The following is a 13,243-nucleotide window of genomic DNA, read 5'->3' on the forward strand; positions in this document are numbered from 1 at the left end:
GGTTGAGCGACTCATAAGACACAAAAGTGCTCAATCTGTGGTCAGAGTAGAGAGTAGAATGGGGAGGTGGAGAGATGGGAAGGGGGGAGGTGGGATAGGGGAGGATGGGGAGTTCGGATGGGGGAGAGGGGAGATGGGATGGGGAAGTCGGATGGGGGAAGAGGGGAAGTAGAGAGGAGTTGGAGAGGTCGGATGGGGGAGAGGTAAAATGGGAGGACAGGGGAGCTGTGAAGGTGGGATGGGGAGAGGGGAGGTGGAGAGGTGGGATGGGGGAGATGGAAAGCTCACGTGGTGGGAGATGGGAGGTGGAGAGGTGGGATGGTGGGAGAGGGGAGGTGGAGAGGGGAGGTGGGAAAATGAAATGGCGGAGGTCGGATGGGGGGAGAGGGGAGATGGAGAGGTCGGATGGGGGAGGCGGGAGGTGGAGAGGTCGAATGGAGGAGACGGGAGGTGGAGAGGTCAGATGGGAGGAGACGGGAGGTGGAGAGGTCAGATGGGAGGAGACGGGAGGTGGAGAGGTCAGATGGGAGGAGACGGGAGGTGGAGAGGTCAGATGGGAGGAGACGGGAGATGGAGAGGTCAGATGGGGGAGACGGGAGGTGGAGAGGTCAGATGGGAGGAGACGGGAGGTGGAGAGGTCGAATGGGGGAGACGGGAGGTGGAGAGGTCGAATGGGGGAGACGGGAGGTGGAGAGGTCGAATGGGGGAGACGGGAGGTGGAGAGGTCGAATGGGGGAGACGGGAGGTGGAGAGGTCGAATGGGGGAGACGGGAGGTGGAGAGGTCGAATGGGGGAGACGGGAGGTGGAGAGGTCAGATGGGGGAGACGGGAGGTGGAGAGGTCAGATGGGGGAGACGGGAGGTGGAGAGGTCGAATGGGGGAGACGGGAGGTGGAGAGGTCGAATGGGGGAGACGGGAGGTGGAGAGGTCAGATGGGGGAGACGGGAGGTGGAGAGGTCAGATGGGGGAGACGGGAGGTGGAGAGGTCAGATGGGGGAGACGGGAGGTGGAGAGGTCAGATGGGGGAGACGGGAGGTGGAGAGGTCAGATGGGGGAGACGGGAGGTGGAGAGGTCGAATGGGGGAGACGGGAGGTGGAGAGGTCGAATGGGGGAGACGGGAGGTGGAGAGGTCGAATGGGGGAGACGGGAGGTGGAAAGGTCGGATGGGGGAGACGGGAGGTGGAGAGGTCGGATGGGGGAGACGGGAGGTGGAGAGGTCAGATGGGGGAGACGGGAGGTGGAGAGGTCGAATGGGGGAGACGGGAGGTGGAGAGGTCGAATGGGGGAGATGGGAGGTGGAGAGGTCGAATGGGGGAGACGGGAGGTGGAGAGGTCGGGCGGGGGAAGAAAGAGGTGGGAGATGGAGAGGTCAGATGGGGAGTTCGGATGGTGGAGATGGGAGGTGGAGAGGTCGGATGGGGGAGACGGGAGGTGGAGAGATGGAATGGGGAGACGGGAGGTGGAGAGGTGGGATGGGGGGAGAGGGCAGGTGGGATGGGGGAGATGGGAGGTGGGATGGGCGAGGTGGGATGGGGAACAGGGGAGGTGAGATGGGGGAGAGGGGAGGTGAGATGGGGGAGAGGGGAGGTGAGAAGGTCATATGGGGAGCCAGTGTAGTTGGGAAGGTAAGATGGGGGGGGACAGGGGAGGTGGGAAGGTCATATGGGGAGCCAGTGTAATTGGGAAGGTGAGATGGGGGGACAGTGTAGTTGGGAAGGTCAGATGGGGGGACAGGGGAGATGGGAAGGTTGGCCTTCTCAGGATGTATGAGATGTATTAGAGATGATCCACAGGAGAGCAGCAGCAGAACACCACACCTCCTGAGCCCACTGTCAATTACACCACACTTCAAAGAGGCTGCTGGCTGATGACTCAGCACTGCTCTGGGTCTGGGTCTGGGTCTGTGTGTGTGTGTGTAGGGGTCTCTAGAGTATAGAGGTCAACTAAAAACATAAACAGGTACAGTCGCTAGCTCTACTTGTTCAAACACCATAAGAAAATAATCACATCGTCAGTTCTTCCTAAAAACATTAATTTCCATGTACCTTCTCTGCAGCTTGTTAAAACATTTATGTGATTCTGTAGATCAGATCAGTTTCTGATGCAGACAAGTTATTGTAAATTAAACATGAGACTCAGCCTGGAGGAGGAAAATATCTCCTTTCGCCCATCTCACATTAGCATCCATATTTCATATGGAACATCGCCCTACTGAGCTGTTGATCAGAATGCATCTCTATTACTGGAGAAAACGATGGTATCTAATGCAGAGATAACTGTGTTATAGGAGTGTTTCTTAGCAGGCTAAGACATGATCGTAATACAACAATGATCGTGATCAGAATAGCAAAACAAGTGCACTAACCACTTCCTGTTCCCCTTTGTTTTTGTTTCGTGTTTTTCCCACGGATGCCGCAGTACGCTCTCTCAAAGAGTTACTGTGGCTAGGCCTAATGGTAAACAACAAAACACTGAGAATAAATGGTTTTTCCATTCCAGAGTTTCACACTTGTGCAGGCAAGCAGCAGACAGCAGTTATAAATATCCCCATCAGTAGGCTGGGTCTGAATGTGTTCGCAGAGCTGATCTCACATCAGCACCAAGAAGAGAGGGAGGGAAAGGAGGTGGGAGGGAAGAGTGGAGAGGGCTAAAAATAGCAACCAGCCACCTGGCTTCATCTCCCCTGGATTACATTATCCCCTACCCTCCGTCCCCTGCTCTGACATTATCCCCTACCCTCCGTCCCCTGCTCTGACATTATGCCCTACCCTCCGTCCCCTGCTCTGACATTATGCCCTACCCTCCGTCCCCTGCTCTGACATTATCCCCTACCCTCCGTCCCATGCTCTGACATTATCCCCTACCCTCCGTCCCCTGCTCTGACATTATCCCCTACCCTCCGTCCCCTGCTCTGACATTATCCCCTACCCTCCGTCCTCTGCTCTGACATTATCCCCTACCCTCTGTCCTCTGCTCTGACATTATCCCCTACCCTCCGTCCCCTGCTCTGACATTATCCCCTACCCTCCGTCCCCTGCTCTGACATTATCCCCTATCCTCCGTCCCCTGCTCTGACATTATCCCCTACCCTCCGTCCTCTGCTCTGACATTATCCCCTACCCTCTGTCCTCTGCTCTGACATTATCCCCTACCCTCCGTCCCCTGCTCTGACATTATCCCCTACCCTCCGTCCCCTGCTCTGACATTATCCCCTACCCTCCGTCCCCTGCTCTGACATTATCCCCTATCCTCCGTCCCCTGCTCTGACATTATCCCCTACCCTCCGTCCTCTGCTCTGACATTATCCCCTACCCTCTGTCCTCTGCTCTGACATTATCCCCTACCCTCCGTCCCCTGCTCTGACATTATCCCCTACCCTCCGTCCTCTGCTCTGACATTATCCCCTACCCTCCGTCCTCTGCTCTGACATTATCCCCTACCCTCCGTCCCCTGCTCTGCTCTGACCGTAACTATACTTCTGTGGCAGCTAGCCACCTCTACTGCCTAGTCTGAGGATGACAAAACTGGTCTCTCTCTCCCTCTCAGGAGAAACTATCACCCTCTCTCTCCTAGAAGCTCTTTCCCGCTCAATCTCTCTCTGTCTCCTTCTCTCTCATTCTCTCAATACAGGCAATGGAAGGCCACCCTCTTTCATTAAGAAAATGCTTACATAGGACATTGAGAGAGAAGGGAGGGGATGGGGGAGGTGGAGAGAGGATTAATCAATGGGAAGGTAAAGTTTCTGCCAAGATAATATGAATGGAAGTAGAGGAGGGGATGTAACATCTTTGATATCTTACTCGTTATGGCTGTAAAGTTTGCCATCACTTGCATTGTGTGGTGTAGGTTTGTTTATCTGGGGTTTTCAATATATGATCATAAATGACTATACCACCACCTGTTAACTGACTATACCACCACCTGTTAAATGACTATACCACCACCACATGTTAAATGACTATACCACCACCTGTTAAATGACTATACCACCACCTGTTAAATGACTATACCACCACCACCTGTTAAATGACTATACCACCACCACCTGTTAAATGACTATACCACCACCACCTGTTAAATGACTATACCACCACCACCTGTTAAATGACTATACCACCACCACCTGTTAAATGACTATACCACCACCTGTTAAATGACTATACCACCACCACATGTTAAATGACTATACCACCACCACATGTTAAATGACTATACCACCACCTGTTAAATGACTATACCACCACCTGTTAAATGACTATACCACCACCTGTTAAATGACTATACCACCACCTGTTAACTGACTATACCACCACATGTTAAATGACTATACCACCACCACCTGTTAAATAACTATACCACCACCTGTTAAATGACTATACCACCACCTGTTAACTGACTATACCACCACCTGTTAACTGACTATACCACCACCTGTTAACTGACTATACCACCACCTGTTAAATGACTATACCACCACATGTTAAATGACTATACCACCACCTGTTAAATGACTATACCACCACCTGTTAAATGACTATACCACCACCTGTTAAATGACTATACCACCACCTGTTAAATGACTATACCACCACCACCTGTTAAATGACTATACCACCACCTGTTAAATGACTATACCAAGACCTGTTAAATTAATATACCACCACATGTTAAATGACTATACCACCACAGAATTATATTCATTGAGTTCAATGGTTATTTATCAGAGATGTAAACTGCTGAGGGCCCAAAAAGGTGAAATTTTTTGTGTTGCACTGAAATATGCAAAAACAAATCCCTACTAGGGGGAAATGCAGGTTTTAACTAATTAAACAAAGAATATGATTTACATAATCAGTCTCTGTGTGTAAAATAAAATAAAAAGTGGTTAATGTGAACCTAACTTACAGCTAAAAAATTTAATGTATTTGTTGCATAGACTTTACTGCCATGACACTCAAACCAATACACTAATATTGCAGTTAGCCATGACAGCCTTTATAATGTAATGCTTGTGACCACACACATATACATATTGCACTTGGGGGAAAAAACATCTTAAACGTAGAAATAGAATGAAACATACAGGCATTCTATTTTTGCTCTATTATAGTGGCCACTATAATGGCTACATGTGTGCAAAAATAACATCCACTGAGTAAAAAAATGTAACAATCCCCCCTCACTCATACAAAAGTGTTACTGTCAAGTTCAACACAACAAAAGCAATATATTTGGGCTACACTGCACATTATTACATTGTACACTTTCTGCCTGTGGACATCTGTTCTACAATGTGCCAGCAGAGCATAATACCCTTTGTTGACATAATTGATCTATTTCAGGCAGAGAGTACACCTGGCATACCCCTTTTATCTACTGTATTGAAAGAGGGAAAGCGTGTGGCGTTTCCTTCACCTCTCCAGTTTAAGCCAGGCCCAGCTCCAGCTACACTTCATCCCTGAATCCACTTGTTTAACAAGCAACACCTCATTTTCACCCAATTCTCGCATTCTGAAAATTAACCACATACTGTAGAGGGAAAACATTGGTTCACAGATAGTAGTTTGTTCGTTAACTAGTTAACATTTCACATAGTTTGCCAGGGTCCAGTAAGCAACTCAAATAACTTGAGGAACGGCAAGGAGTCGTATACCAGTTAATACTATAGTGAATTGGTTAGGTTACTAACGTTAGCTCATCTGATGTTGTAACGTTAGCTAGCTAGCTGTCTGACTTTATTAGCCAGCTCATTTTCAAACAATAAACTAAATTATTTGATCAGCTAAGTTGGCTAATGTTGCTCAACATTTCTCTGGCTAGCTAATGGAGAATTCGATCCAGCTACTATAGCGAGATACTTAAAAATGCAAACAATACTTGTTCCACCACACTTTCTCCCTCACCTCAAACTTTCCAAATGCCAGTTGTTTTTCAGTTACAGCTCATTCATCACCTTCTCACCCCCGTCTCCGTGGTCAGGCTTCTCACCTACCTCTTCTTTATCGTTCAGGGACGCGCTGCTGTAACTAGCAAACTGCCTTTGCACCCTACTGCTGTCTTTCCAGAGCGCGCACTAATTCTGTAACTAGTAAATTGGTTGTCTCTTCTCTCTTCAGTCGCGTGCTGCATTCTGTTGTTATGTGAACGATTGGCTGAGCCTTGGATACAGCCAGTATTGCTCCAAACGTGCATCACTCCTTCGTTTACAGTCAGTAGTGATCCAAAGCCCACCCTCCCCCCAAACCTTTTCTCATCGGATCTGCACGATTCACGTAGGTCACCTATTTTGGATTAAAAATGGCAAATTTTGCTGAAAGATGATTAGTTTGCACCCCTGATAAAGACCAGAGGGATTATTACTTTTTCCCCTCCTCTCTACTCCCCAGGCCTGTCCCTCAAACCATTCTCTCACCTACATCTCCATACAATGGAGTTGTCCTTTTCGCACACGCTTCTCTTCCTGTACTGCCTGAGTCACAACCGTGTACAGGTAAGAAAGAGGGTAGAGATGCTACCCAGCAACACTGTCGCTCAAACACACGCAAACACAACCAAACAAACACAAATATGCATACCACAGCAAGACCTCAGGGAAAAGACAGAGTGAAAATAGACAGGAAGGCAGAGAGGGGATAGTCCATTAATTGATTGCAAATGTGCAAATCATTTGGGAACAGAATGGTATTTTAAAAGTGAGACTTCCTTCAACATGAGACGGTCCTTCCCCCTGACAGTCGACACATTTCTGAAAACACTTCCACTTGTCTGATGTAGTGGGGAAATGATGGGGAGTAACAGTTAGCAATACAAAGGTCAAGGGACAAACTCTCACCTTCACTTCCTGTCGAAGGATTACAGAACAGCCTTAATTTATGATATCTTATTTCCTGGGAATCGTTGAGCATAATACGCACACACACACACACACACACACACACACACACACACACACACACACACACACACACACACACACACACACACACACACACACACACACAGACTGAACGTATTCCTGTGGCATTTCCAGGCAGGCTGTTATGTGTAGCTAACCACTGTAACAAATGCAGAGGCACAGAGTAGAAATATCATTACGACAAGGAATAGGAAAGTTCACCAGGTGGCTCAGAGGGAAATATCACTGGTTCCTATTGGACAGGCAGTCTGATCAGCATGGAGGCGAAGGTAAGCTAAACACACACAATAATATTGTGAAGATAAATACACAACTCAAAGGATGAGAGGACGAAAGTACTACATTTACATTTACATTTAAGTCATTTAGCAGACGCTCTTATCCAGAGCGACTTACAAATTGGTGCATTCACCTTATGACATCCAGTGGAACAGCCACTTTACAATAGTAAACTAAATATAGTACTAATGGTCAATAGGGAATTGTCAATGTAAATAGTTGGTCTTCAGTTCAACAGCTGTCCTGAAGTCCTGAACTCAGAGCTGTGTGTGCTACGGTCTGTTCATTGAGTCTGGAGCAGGATACTTGTTCTTTGCCATTGGCCCAGTTGTACTGCAAGAACTTCTGATTGGTCAACCCCAAGCTAGGGTAGGGGGTTATAAATGGCATCCTGTTTCTTTGTTCTGTGGAGAAAAGCTGAGGACAGGGGAGACTGAACATCTACCTCCCAGCATAACATCTATGATTTGTCCTCTTTGAATAAACCAATTTCTCTCCCCCTGATTTGCTTTGGAGTTTGTGTTATTGAAGAATAACATCAATTGCTAACACACACACACAAAAAGGTAGATGAAGGTAAAAGCTTATCAAACACACCAATGAGAAGGTTAAAACTAAATATAATCAATGAAGTAGAACTACAGCGTGAAAAACAGTTGGTTGACCCAATCTGTGCACACAACAAGGCATTTCAGCTGCAATACAGTATGAATGGGTAAGTCGCTCTGGATAAGAGCGTCTGCTAAATGACTTAAATGTAAATGTAAATGTAAATGGGATATGTCATTATAAAATCATGGCTTTCAATAGAACGTACATTTACTTCGAGCAAAAACGGACAAAAAAGGTAGTCCATGTAGGTTTGAGTTGTTGTTTTCAGTACGGAATAGTGGGCAGACACTATGCCATGAGTGATATTATGCATGACCTGCACTTAAACCACTAGGCTAGCTAAGAACACATCTAGAGTGTGAGTCAAACTAAAAACAATGTTGCAGCAAAACGATGAGTCGGATGCCGCAGGAAATATGAATCCATATAGTGCCGTACATACAGTACCAGTCAAAAGTTTGGACACACCGACTCATTCAAGGGTTTTTATTACACTATTATCTACATTGTAGAATAATAGTGACGACATCAAAACTATGAAATAACACATATGGAGTTACCAAAAATCGAATCAAAATATAGTTTATATTTGAGATTCTTCACAGTAGCCACCCTTTGTCTTGATGACAGCTTTGCACACTCTTGGCATTCTCTCAACCAGCTTCACTTGGAATGCTTTTCCAACAGTCTTGAAGGAATTCCCAAATATGCTGAGCACTTGTTGGCTGCTTTTCCTTCACTCTGCAGTCCAACTCATCCCAAACCATCTCAATTGGGTTGAAGTCGGGGTATTGTGGAGGCCAGGTCATCTGATGCAGCACACCATCACTCTCCTTCTTGGTCAAATTGCCCTTGGCCTCCCGGGTGGCGCAGTGGTCTAGGGCACTGCATCGCAGTGCTAACTGCGCCACCAGAGTCTCTGGGTTCGCCCCCAGGCTCTGTCGCAGCCGGCCGCGACCGGGAGGTCCGTGGGGCGACGCACAATTGGGCTAGCGTCGTCCGGGATAGGGAGGGTTTGGCCGGTAGGGATTTCCTTGTCTCATCACGCTCCAGCGACTCCTGTGGCGGGCTGGGTGCAGTGCGCGCTAACCAAGGGGGCCAGGTGCACGGTGTTTCCTCCGACACATTGGTGTGGCTGGCTTCCGGGTTGGAGGCGCGCTGTGTTAAAGAAGCAGTGCGGCTTGGTTGGGTTGTGCCTCGGAGGACGCATGGCTGTCGACCTTCGTCTCTCCCGAGCCCGTACGGGAGTTGTAGCGATGAGACAAGATAGTAATTACTAGCGATTGGATACCACGAAAATTGGGGAGAAAAGGGGAGAAAATTAATAAATAAATAAATAAATAAATTGCCCTTGAATTCTAAATAAATCACAGACAGTGTCACCAGCAAACGTAGAAAAAAGTACAAATAAAGAAAAACCCTGGAATGAGTAGGTGTCTAAACTTTTGACTGGTACTATAAACACTCAAACACAGGTAGGGAGATGCAAATCCCACCGTATCCATATGTGATGTCCGTTATCCGGGACGCAAGGTGAACACGCACACACAGGGCTACATAATGGCAGAGTTACCACATGATGTGTAATTGGCCAGGTCTGGGATTACCTCTGCAGCTAAACTGTCAAACCAACCTAATCTGCACTGAGACGCTGAGCTACCTGTTTGACGTGCTCTACTCTGTTCTTAACAAGCTCAACCAGCCCACTAATGGAACGGACAGCTTCATATTTACACTGGAGAGTTGGAGGGCAAAATAATTAAGAATGAGATTCTTCCTCCTGTATAGATTCTATATATGTAATGGGTTTTGTCAGGCGTTTTCAAAGTCTGAGACAGTGTTGTAATATAAATTGCTGTCATTGCATTTATTTGATTTGCCACGCGGCAATTTCAAGAGTTGAGAAATGAACGTGGTATCACTGGAAAGCTGGGATAACCCTCTTTTAAAAGAATAAATCCATCTACACTGCTTTTGAAGACATGTTTTCCCTGGGATTGATTAGATCACCTTTATTCTTTGTTTTGTTCATTTGGTTTAATTTTCTTTTCTATTGTTGCTGGTCCGTTCTTATTTACAGGTTGGTCTGTTTACTGGAACACGTTTAATTGTTGTATGTAATGAGCCCGTTTGATTCTGAAAATGTCAACAACAAAAATGAAGTGAAAAAGCTAGAAACAGGCCTAACATTTATTCAGTATTAGAGAACTGAATACAGTTTGACTTAGCTTTCCTTTCACCCTGTCTCCCTCTGTGTACCTTCTTTTCTATGTGTGAAAAGCTGCAGTCTGTCTGTCTGTCTGTCTGTCCTCAGCTCCCTCCCTGCTTTTTAAACAAACAGTTACACCCACCCTAATTACCACCAACATGATCGGCTCATTATTTATCTGCAGCATCAGAAAATGGGTTAAAAGACAGACAGCAATACAAGGAGGGAGATAAAAAAAAACTTTGGAAGCCATGAAATTCAAATGCGTGAAGTGCCACGGAAATGATTAAGTAGAGAAATGTTCATGCTGCAGCCTCACTGTGGTAATAAAAGAGAACATTGTTTAGAGATAATAGGGGAGGAAAGGGGAGAGGAGAGGTGTCAGTCCTACCTTGACGTGGTTGTAGTCTGTCTTGCTGGACTCGCTGCCCAGGGGCTTGGACTCGGCCCGGGGTTTGAGGACTTGTCTCAGGGGGCTGGAGATGGGAAGGCCTGTCACACTGATCCCATCTGGAACAGCAGCAGAGACAATCAGCCAGTCAGAAGACACACGACTACAGTAACCCCAGACTACATTTCATTTAACAACATTGACAGTTGTTTAAACTCACATAAGCATAAAAACATATTGGGGTGAGAGTTTCCCTGAAGCCAAAGTTTTCCCTAGTCAAGTCAGGAGCAACTCATATCTCTTCTTCAAAAACAGGGACATGATCATTTAAATACATTTTGTGAGCAGAATATGAAACAGTAGCTCATGACCCATCTTTCTTTTTCTTTATTTTTTATGTAGAGTTCAGAGCTGTAATCAACACAATCCTCCACAGAGCTTCAGAGGAGCATCAAACAGCCAGATTGGCTTCCTGTATTAATGACTACTGAAGGGGTTACTATTTTCAGCTAGCTACGCTACAGAATACCCCACAGTGTGACGTAGGCACTGAGCACCCAGTCTCTCTGACGTCAGTGGAAAAATCTCTGTCTCCTGAGGGAATCACTGGGCTAGCTGCTGCAAAGATCTGGGCCACAACACACACACTCGCCTTACACACGCACTTACGCACGCGCCAACGAACACACACACACACAAAGGAGAACGACGTGGTAGGAATAACAGTTCGAGCCCGCCAGCTCTGACTCCATATTCCTCTTTGATACAAAGCTTTCCAACACATTCTACTGACATGGCTGGCATGTCCATATTCATAAATCCTCTCAGAGTAGGACTGCTGTTCTCAGATCAGTTTAGCCTTTTAGACCATAATGAATGAGATTACATGGACAGGGTGCACCTGATCCTAGATCAGAACTACTAGGAGATGCTTTGTGAATATGAGCCCAGAACCACTAGAGCTGGCACAGTGTCAGTCAGCATTGTGTCTTTCTCATGCTCCATATCCTACTCACAGAAAGAGATGATATATGCATCCGGACAGAGGGAGGTGAGGGAAAGAGGAAGAGAGAACACTGATAAACAGTCTCTCCATTGACTAGAGCTTCCATAAAGGCCTGTTTCAGCCTGTTTCCAGACACACATACATCTTCATGTCTAATCCTGACAGAGAGAGATGGAGATACAGAGACAAACAGAGAGAGAGAGACAGAGAGAGAGAGAGAGTGAGTAACGGGGGGAGAGATTGACGACGACGTCGCACATCATCATCCCTCTTTTCTTGCCATCACTCTCCATCTATCCGTGTCTCTTTCTCTCGCTGTCTCTCTCTCAAACTCTCTCTTCATTCGCCTAGCGGGAGAGTCTGACACTAAATATAAATCACTACAGATTATATTAGTGACAGTGAATTGATCTAATAAACAATGACACACTGAAAATCATCAACAAAGTCTCCCACAAAAGATGAGGTAATGTGAATTTCTGCAACGCCACCTCTCCGCTCCACACACACTTCTGCTTTTCAAAGAAGATGAGTCAAAGCTATTCTAGTAAAAGGTGGCCTATGACTGACTGCATTGTAAACAGAAACCCTTCTTCAATATCCTGTTGAGGGGAGAGGAACATGAGACTGTAAAATACAACTCAACAAAGTCCCGTTCTGTTCCGTGGGGAGAGAGAGAGAGACAACACCTGGGCAGAGAGGTCGACTCTGGAAGCAGCACGCACAGGACCTTTGACCCTCAATTAACATACATTAGTTTATTCGAAGAATCACAGATAGGCAATATCCGCCCTACACAACAAGAGAAAGAGAGCGAGAGAAAGAGTACTCACAAGGCGTCTCAGAATAAGGGAGAGAGGGGGAGGGAGTGAGAAAGAGAGAGCGGGAATAGGAATCACAATTCCTTGGTATTATTTTAGGAGCTATATGACTCAAAAGTAGCCCAGGTGAGACTGACAGATAACGAGAGACAGAGAAAATGAACACAAATAAATTATAGTGGCTCTTTTCAAAAGCCCACACTTTCTGCTGTCATTATTACAACATCAAACATCCAAATTACAAGCAGGCAGGAGGTTCTTTCAGATGGAAGGAGAGCAGTAGAGGGGGAAAGGGAGAGAGATGAGTAGAGGCCGAGAGAAAGAGATGTAGAGTGAGGGAGAGAGAGAGAGAATAACAGCAAGAAAGAAATCAGAGAGAAAGAGAGATGAGGGAGCAGCAGAGGGAGAGAGACGATGAGAGGAAATGAGAGTGAGATAATGCAGGATCTGAACAAATTATTGCTATCATTACTCACAGCCATTTGAGTCATACTAAATCCAGCATTACAGACAGAACCACATCATCCAGACAGACAGAGCAAATAAAGATGTTGTTTTACTATCAATCCCTCATAGATGGTTCTAATCACATTTAACTTGCGAGTTGACAAAGTGAACAATATGTCTTCCATCAAACATCTTATTATCATTTTACATCTATGAATGTTTATGTACTGCTTACTAAAGTGTTATGTATGGATTATGACTGTTAAAGACATGCTTGGGTACTTGGCGACTAAAAGCGGGGGCGCAACTTTGGTTTTTGATGTGGGGGGGGGCCTAATTATTATTATTTATTATTTTATCCAGTCGGATAAAACTGAACTCAACTAAATGACTATCGCCCCGTAGCACTAATTTCTGTCATTATGAAGTGCTTTGGGAGACTAGTCAAAGATCATATCACCTCCACCCTACCTAATATCCTAGATCCACTCCCATCACGCTAGGTCAACAGACGATGCAATCGCCATCACACTGCCCTATCCCATCTGGACAAGAGGAATA

The 13,243-nt window shown here is 46.2% G+C and overlaps 1 protein-coding gene across 2 annotated transcripts in view; it reads right to left on the minus strand.

Moving 5' to 3' along the window:
- LOC129820013 (trafficking protein particle complex subunit 9-like) overlaps nucleotides 1–13,243 on the minus strand; it is a 296,319-nt gene that overhangs the window by 167,602 nt on the left and 115,474 nt on the right. For both annotated transcript variants that reach the window (XM_055876803.1, XM_055876802.1), the window contains one exon: nucleotides 10,409–10,527. In XM_055876803.1, the coding sequence (XP_055732778.1) occupies nucleotides 10,409–10,527 (119 nt within the window). The remainder of the gene's footprint in view (nucleotides 1–10,408; nucleotides 10,528–13,243) is intronic.

The sequence above is a fragment of the Salvelinus fontinalis genome, chromosome 22 (genome assembly GCF_029448725.1).
Source record: "Salvelinus fontinalis isolate EN_2023a chromosome 22, ASM2944872v1, whole genome shotgun sequence".
In the NCBI taxonomy this organism is placed as follows: domain Eukaryota; kingdom Metazoa; phylum Chordata; class Actinopteri; order Salmoniformes; family Salmonidae; genus Salvelinus; species Salvelinus fontinalis.